This window comes from Bison bison, unplaced genomic scaffold (genome assembly GCF_000754665.1).
Source record: "Bison bison bison isolate TAMUID 2011002044 unplaced genomic scaffold, Bison_UMD1.0 scf7180017864473, whole genome shotgun sequence".
Classification (NCBI taxonomy): Eukaryota; Metazoa; Chordata; class Mammalia; order Artiodactyla; family Bovidae; genus Bison; species Bison bison.
This window is the reverse complement of record NW_011495034.1, coordinates 17610069-17618365: the sequence shown is the minus strand read 5'-3', so window position 1 is coordinate 17618365 and position 8297 is coordinate 17610069. Positions and strand designations below refer to the sequence as shown.

Below are 8297 nucleotides of genomic sequence, written 5' to 3'. Positions count from 1 at the left end.
TAAAATATTATTTTGCCTTTGAAATTTTTTTCTTTTCTTTCTTTTTTTTTTTAAACTGATTTTGAGTTTGTTCTTTTCCTATTTTTAAGCCAACCATCTTGGAACAGGGTAGATTCATATTTTTTGAGACCCTTTGAAGTAGGTCCTTGGAATGTGTGTGGGTCCCAGGCACTGGGCTCCTGTGTTCTGGGCCCAGGGCCTGCCTCCAGCCCAGAGTCTCATCTGCAGTCTCTGCCCCCTCAGGTGCCCATGGCGGGAGCCCCCGGGAAGACTTCCGCTTCTGCGGCCAGCGGAACCAGACGCAGAACAGCAGCCTCCATTATAAGCAGGCGTCCCAGCTCCACATCTCCATCAGGAATTCTGAGGAGGCCCTCACCATCCATGCCCCCTTCCCTGGAGTCCAGCCGGCTTCTTGGCCATTCCCTCTTCCCAGGGGCGTCTACCATTTCTGCCTCTACTGGAACCGCCATGCAGGGAAATTGCATCTTCGCTACGGCAAGAAAGACTTCGTGCTGAGTGACCAAGCCCTTGAACTCCTGTGCTTCCGGCATCAGGAGGAGACCCTGGCCCCGGGGCCCCCGCTGTTTGCCACCTCAGTCAGCTCCTGGTGGAGCCCCCAGAACACGAGTCTGCCCAGCGCAGCCAGCTTCATCTTCTCCTTCCACAGTAAGGTGACTTCCAGGCAGCAGAAAGGGATTAGCCCAAGGCCTGGAAACTGGAGGTGCACGGGGGCTGGGGGCGGGGCGCTTAAAGCGGTCTGGGCTGCCTGTCATATCATGCAGTTGGGGGGGCTCTGTTCACAGGCAGTGGGGACTCAGGGAAGGTGTCTGAGGAGTGGAAGAGTGTGATGCAAGGTGTGTTTGTGGGAAGACAAGGGTGAGGGCAGAGGGGTGAAGTCCCATCCCGCGGCTGCAGCGTAGGTCCAGGTAAAGGAAGACGAGAGATGAACAGGGTAGGAGCAGAGAGAATGGAGAGACAGAGCTAGAGGTCAGGAGCTAGAGGAAAAATTCTGCTTCGTTAGCCTCATCTAGACTGTTTCTTCCCATTTCTGGAGAAACTGAGGCTCAGAGAGGCACAAAGTTGCAAGAGTAAGGAGTAAGAGAGGGAGCCAGATTTGAACCCAGCAGCTGACTGGCTTGGGCCCGGGGGACAGGAAGAGAGGTCAAAAGTCAGGAAGTGGCAAGGCTCGAGGCTGACACTGAGGTGTGCAGACTGAGTCTTCTGGCTGAGATGTGACAGGTGTGGCCTGGCCACTGCCTTCTATTCAGTGCGGAGTGGAGGCAGGGAGGAGGGGCTGACCAGAAGGAGCTGGAGGCTTTACTTGGGGTCCAGGATTTCCCTGATTCTGGTTCCTTTCAGGCAGCTCCAGTTTGGGGCAGGGCTCCCAAGAGAGGGGGCACAGGGCTTTGAATATGTTAGCATCTCCAGGCCCATGGAAATGCTAAGGGGTGGTGGTGGGGTGGGAAGAGGGATGGAGGGGGCAGAGCTGGGGCAGGTGGGGGCGGGTAGACGAGGGTCCTGTCCCCAGGCCCAGATTCTGCCCCAACCTGGGAGGGTTTAGGGCAAAGTCAGGAACAGCTGTAAATGGGCCTCCTGCAGAGGAGATCTGGCCTGGTCTTACTTGGCCTGTACAGAGTTTTTGGAAAACATGAGCCAGGGTTTTCAAATGACTGAAAAATTAGGCTTTCTGCCTTAAAAATTCAGATGTGACCATGGGGCCTGCCTTATTTGATGGCATAGGGCCTGCCCTCTCCCACTATATCCCTATTTCCATCTGCCAACTTCATCAGAGTTCCATCTAATCCCTGGAGATTCCTGAGTCTGCAGCCCTTGGGTGCAGGGTAGCCTGGGTGGAGGCCCTGGAGCCACCAGAGAAGCCCCCCACCCCCCAGCTCCTCCTGAAGGAGGCCTGGCTGGTTCTGGGGAACTGGCCCTCCCAGCTCCCTCTGTGTGGTCAGAAGGTTGCCTGGGGTAGGGGTAGGGGTGGTCTAGTCCACCCTACTGGGGCTGGAGTTTCTGGGAGCTCCGTATGACAGAGGCCCGTCTGGCTGGCTACATCTCTGAGTGACCTGGGGAAGTCTACCCCACTACCTGGAGCCTCAGTTTCCTGTTCTGTAAAATGGGGACAGAAACTGTCAGAGTCACAGGGGGAGTAATTGAGAGTGTGATGAGTGTGGCCTGAGTTGAATGAGTGGAACCTCATTCAACAGCTTTTGGTGGCTCTGTCCATCCGTCTCCCCCAGATCCCCCTCACAAGGCCTCCCACAATGTCTCGGTGGACGTATGTGAGCTGAAAAGGGACCTCCAGTGGCTCAGCCAGTTTCTGAAGCATCCCCGGAAGACCTCAAGGAGGCCCCCCTTCACCTCCATAGGCCAGTAAGTGTGGGTCTGCAGCATGTGGGGGTGAGGCGGAGGCTCCCCCAGACCCGGGCATGGCAGGGATTTGGAGTGGGAGACCGTAGAGACCAACCAGTCCATTCTGAAGGAGATCAGCCCTGGGATTTCTTTGGAAGGAATGATGCTAAAGCTGAAACTCCAGTACTTTGGCCACCTCATGTGAAGAGTTGACTCATTGGAAAAGACTCTGATGCTGGGAGGGATTGGGGGCAGGAGGAGAAGGGGACGACAGAGGATGAGATGGCTGGATGGCATCACTGACTCTATGGACGTGAGTCTGGGTGAACTCTGGAAGTTGGTGATGGACAGGGAGGCCTGGCGTGCTGCGATTCATGGGGTCACAGAGTCAGACACGACTGAGCGACTGAACTGAACTGAACCGTAGAGACCTCCCCTCGGTCTCCATCTTGATTCAGTCCCACAGGCCAAGCCCCACCACCTGCCTGAGTCAGAAAAAAAAAAGTCTGTCTTACCAGCACCCACGCCCTCCTCTCCACCAATAAGGAAAAAGGATTGACCCATTTTACAGCTCAGCAGACTGAGGCCAACTGATGGGTAGGGCTGTCCAGCGGCACAAAGTGGGTCGGTCCAGGCAGAACTGGACCCAGAGCCTGGTGGCTGAGTCTGAGGATAGGACCCCACCCCACTCCTTTCCTGTTTGCCCTGAGGCCCCAGTTTCCTCCACATCACCCCCGCAGGTCATTCTGTCGGGCCCCACACTCTTTCCTGTGTATCAGCCTGAGTCGCCTCTCTGCTCCCTCTATCTTCCTGCCTACTGGCCTACCTGGATCCACCCCTCACCTCCAGCAGTCATCTCTTCTTCTCTCCCCCTGCTTCCAGGCAGCTGCAGAGCCTGGAGTCGAAGCTGGCCTCTGTGAACTTCACAGGGGACGCCGTGTCCTTTGAGGAGGAGCGGATCAACGCCACAGTGTGGAAGCTCCAGCCCGCCTTCAGCTCGCAGGACCTGCACATCCACTCCCGGCAGGAGGTCAGGGGTCAGGGTCGGCAGCCAGGGCAGGAAGCAGATGAAGAGGCTGCGAGCGCTCCCTCCCCACACCCCCCCACCCTTCATATCCCCCAGCACACCAAGGGGCCATAGGCAGGGTCAGTGTCTGACACCCAGACACCGCAATAAACATGATTCTCCCAGGCCCTTATCCCCTGGGCTCTAACCACAAGACTCCCTAGCCAGCACTGGTGCCAAGGAAAGGAGGAGTGAGTAGGGTTGCTGTGAGTCTGGCTTTGTGAAGGAGGTGGGCTTAGACATGGCAGCATGCAGGAAGGCGTGTGCTGGGGGGACATGGCAGGGGCCTGGAGGACCACTTCTGGCTGAGCCCCAGCAGGTCCTCTGGTCTGCAGGAGGAGCAGAGTGAGATCCTGGAGTACTCAGTGCTGCTGCCCAGCGTGCTCTTCCAGAAGGCCAAGGGCAGGAGACAGGAAGCTGAGAAGAGACTCCTCTTGGTGGACTTCAGTAGCCAAGCTCTGTTCCAGGTAGGGGGTGGTTGTCCTTGTGCCCTCCCTTGGGGAAAGCAGCTTCTGTCTGACAGAAAGATGGAAGGTAGGCACGGAAGGTAGCCCTCTCCTCCAAGAGTCCTTGCAAAGTCAGAAATCAGATGGCAACGTGCATAACATTTAGAGCTGCTGCTGCTGCTAAGTCGCGTCAGTTGTGTCTGACTGTGGGACCCCATAGACGGCAGCCCAACAGGCTCCTCTGTCCCTGGGATTCTCCAGGCAAGAACACTGGAGTGAGTTTCCATTTCCTTCTCCAATGCATGAAAGTGAAAAGTGAAAGTGAAGTCGCTCAATTGTGTCCGACTCTTAGTGACCCCATGGACTGCAGCCTACCAGGCTCCTCTGTCCACCAGATTCTCCAGGCAAGAGTACTGGAGTGGGTTGCCGTGCTGGGAAAGATCTAAATGGTGTTATTCTTACTATGGTATAAATGACTACCTATGCAAGAACTGCTTCCAGAGGGAGACTCAAAATCTGGGAGCAGTGTACTGGGCAGAGACAAGAGTGTACTCTTCTTCTCAGTCCTGAGCCCCCTCCCTCCCCTCTCCTCCATACCCCATATATCTAGGATAAGAATTCCAGCCAGGTCTTGGGAGAGAAGGTCTTGGGTATTGTTGTGCAGAACACCAAAGTAGCCAACCTCTCGGAGCCCGTGGTGCTCACCTTCCAGCCCCAGCCACAGCCGGTGAGTGTGAGCCAAGCAACCCAGGGGACAAGGGTCCCTGTTTGCCCATGTCCCTCCTCTCTTCTGAAAGAAAACTGATTGACTGGCTGAGGGCACTGGCCAGTCAGGTCAAAATAGGGTGGGGCCCTGGCACTGGCCCCCTCAGCCCGGCGGGGAAGGAGCAGACTGCCACAGGGCCCCCCCTTCTTTCTTGTCCCTACAGAAGAACGTGACTCTGCAGTGTGTATTCTGGGTTGAAGACCTGACATGTGAGTGTGGAGGGGGCTCTGAGCTGGGCAGGTACCTGGAGGCAGGTAGTGGGGGTCCTAGAGGGTGGGGTAGATGGAGTTAATCAAAGAGGGCTTCCTGGAGGAAGGTAGCTTTGAAGAAAGAGTGATGGCAGGTTAGGGATCTGCTGAGGGAAGCAAAAACTCAGAAGGGGGATGCAGTCATGCATTTGTGGGGTACTGGGGATGACAGTGGGGGTGCTGAGCTTGGTCTCAGAGCCTCATGCTGGCCCTTCCTCAGTGAGCAGCCCGGGGAGCTGGAGCGACGCGGGGTGTGAGACCATCAGGAGAGAGACACAGACGTCCTGCCGCTGCAACCACCTCACCTACTTTGCGGTGCTGATGGTACATGAGCCCCTCCTGCCCCACTGCCGCCACTTCTCACATATATGGCATTCATTCCTCACAGCAAGCCTCAAGATGACTCCTGTTGTTGTCCCATTTTATCGCTAAGGAAACTGAGGCTCAGAGAGGTTAGGCAATTTACTCAAGGTAGTAGTAAGTAAAAGATCTCTGAAGTCCTTGCTCTTTATCCCCCAATTTGGGTGCCTGATACAAACAGGTTCCTGATCCTAACCTAGGAGTCTGATTCTAAAGGGCTTGGGTGGGGGCAGGACTGTGTTTCTGTAGAACCTTCCAGGGGATGTGGAGGCCCAATGAGGTGGCACTTGCGGTGCACTTCGGTGGCCCCCAAGATGTCTTTGTGTCTTACATTCCTTCTCCCAGAATTTTAGGACTTCGCATCTGAGGGACCAGAGTGGTCCTCTGGTGCTCTCTGGGTATCAGGAGCTCACTCCCTCCCAGGAGACTTATTTCTGGGTTGAGTGTTCTAGAAACAGAGTTAGTGCCAGGACAAAAAAGGGGTTCTCTGGTGGAGGCCGCTGGACCTTGGTGGGGACAGGGATCTATATGAGAATGTGGTGAAAAAATGCACTCATGGGACCCCACTCTGCTCTGCTGGGGGGCAAGAGTGGCTCATAGATGCCCAAGGTCCTGCAGGGACCACGGGTTAGCCCCCGACCTGGGCACACCCTCAGCACGGAGGCCAACCCCGACCCGCCTTGTGGCCCAGGTCGCCTCCTTGGAGGTGGACGCCGTGCACAAGCACTACCTGAGCCTCCTCTCCTACGTGGGCTGCGTCATCTCCGCCCTGGCCTGCGTCCTCACCATCGCCGCCTACCTCTGCTCCAGGTAGGGCCTGGGGCTGGGAGGGAAAGGGGAAGAAGGGAGAGCCTCCATTCCCGGCCCCCGTGCTGGGACCCCACAGTCAGGGAGACCTGCTCTGGAGACGGGCCTGACTGACCCCGACGTGTGTGTGTGTGGTTTGTGGGAGCCCTGGGAGGTTCAGTCAGCTGACCTTCCCTCCTCAGATCTGTGATATTTGGCTAACATCGCACTGACAGTTTATATTAGCTGCCAATATTTAAAATTGGGCGAGTTGACGTAAGACTCTAGATGCCTGTCTTTGAAGGACCAGATGTGATTCCACTGGGGGCATAAGTAATATGATGCATCTGGTGATGGTAACAGTGAACAATTACATCAAGCTTCCCACATGCCACACCCTGTTCTTTTTTTTTTTTTTAACATATAGAATACATTCCTTTATTTTAAATATCCCATTGTTTCCCTCTATTTTAAATGCATTTCAATACTTTATTTGCTTAAAGGCTACTCAAAGATTTGCAAATTTTTTTTAGTGCAATTTTTTTCTTTTTTAAAAAAATTTATTGATTTTAATTGGAGGCTAATTACTTTACAATATTGTAGTGGTTTTTGCCATACATTGATTTGAATCAGCCATGGGCACACCCTGTTCTGAGTGCTTTAGATGAACGAGGTTCATCCTCACAAGGGTCCTATGAAAGAGTGCTCAGAGAGGGTAAGTGACCTGACCGAGATCACACAGCACGGAAGTGGCAGAAGCAGCCTTGAACCGAAGCCCTCACGCTCCAGGCCTGCAAGGCCCCAGTTACTGAGCTGTCTGGCCATGGCCTCTGTGGAAAGGCAGAGCCTCCAGGGTTCTCCCCACCCCCATTCCCTGGTGTTTGTTTTGAGGCCCGGCCTCCTGGCTCCATGGAGAAGGCAATGGCACCCCACTCCAGTACTCTTGCCTGGAAAATCCCATGGATGGAGGAGCCTGGTAGGCTGCAGTCCATGGGGTCGCTAGGACTCAAACACGACTGAGCGACTTCACTTTCACTTTTCACTTTCATGCATTGGAGAAGGAAATGGCAACCCACTCCAGTATTCTTGCCTGGAGAATCCCAGGGACGGGGAAGCCTGGTGGGCTGCCATCTCTGGGGTCACACAGAGTCCGACACGACTGAAGTGACTTAGCAGCAGCAGCAGCTCCTGGCTCCATGGAGGAACCTGTCACCCTAGTCGTCTGGATGCCTGAGGAGAGAAGAGGTCACCTTTGGCAGAGTGAAAAACGCCTCCCCCACCCTCAGACGGGCTTGTGTGTGGGGTCTGGATTGTCAGAGCTGGGCTTCGCCTAAACTGAAGTCCACCTGCAACTGGGGCCTGGAGCCATTGCGGTAGAGGGGAGACAGCCTTAGATCTGGAGTGACACTTGGAGTGTGCTCACTGTCCTCGTGGGGAGGAGGGGAGGGTGCAGCCGTGTGCAGGCACGGTCACAGATGCACACGTGGTGGGCTGGAGTCGGTGATGAAGAGAGACGGCTGGCAGGCTTAGTGGAGGGCCAGGAGTGGGGGCACAAGCCCCCCAGCACTTACCCAGGACACAAAAGTGCCCCAGCACACAGGGACGGGAACGCTTCGGGACTGAGATCTTATCTGTGCTGGGTGCTTTATATCAGTGTAACCCTCACCACGCGCTTGGGGGGCCAGTCTTCCCACTTCACAGAGGAGTAAACTGAGGGTGAGGGGCGGGGCCAGCCAATTGTGGTGCCTGAGTCAGGGGCACAGCAGGCGTGGAAGTCCAGGATGGCAGGTGTTCTTCTGCGCCCTCTGGGACAGGCAGTGGATGGTGCCAGGCAGGGCACATTGGGGGCAGAAAGGCTGATGGTGCCCTGGACCATGTAGTATCTCAGGATGGGGGCAGGGCAGGCACACACAGACTTGCAGACTTAAGGGCACAGGCACACACAGCCTGTGCTCACAGAGGTACAGTTGTACAGACAGACATGGAACATGGGTGGTGTGGATTCTCCAAAACAGCAAAAATTCCAGTCTTTCCCTTCTGACTTTGGGAGTATCTGGTTGATGGTCGTGTCTGTGTAATCGGAGCATCTATGCCTAGCTGAGGCTGCTGTTAAATGCACATACAGTGCCCGAGCCTGTGGGTGCTGGATACAGGGTAGGTGCCGAGGGACAGGTAGGCAAGAGCCTAGCTGCAGCCACAAGAGTAGGACAGGAAGCGTGTGTGTGTGTGTGTGTGTGTGTGTGTGTGTAGTCTGGGAAGGCTGCCTGGAG

General features: G+C 55.4%; 1 protein-coding gene across 7 annotated transcripts in view; it reads left to right on the top strand.

Moving 5' to 3' along the window:
- GPR56 (G protein-coupled receptor 56) overlaps window positions 1–8297 on the top strand; it is an 81519-nt gene that overhangs the window by 66501 nt on the left and 6721 nt on the right. For all 7 annotated transcript variants that reach the window (XM_010861865.1, XM_010861866.1, XM_010861861.1 and 4 more), the window contains 8 exons: window positions 244–666; window positions 2244–2376; window positions 3238–3385; window positions 3757–3888; window positions 4478–4594; window positions 4797–4842; window positions 5102–5205; window positions 5933–6051. In XM_010861865.1, coding sequence (XP_010860167.1) covers window positions 244–666; window positions 2244–2376; window positions 3238–3385; window positions 3757–3888; window positions 4478–4594; window positions 4797–4842; window positions 5102–5205; window positions 5933–6051 — 1222 coding nt within the window. The remainder of the gene's footprint in view (window positions 1–243; window positions 667–2243; window positions 2377–3237; window positions 3386–3756; window positions 3889–4477; window positions 4595–4796; window positions 4843–5101; window positions 5206–5932; window positions 6052–8297) is intronic.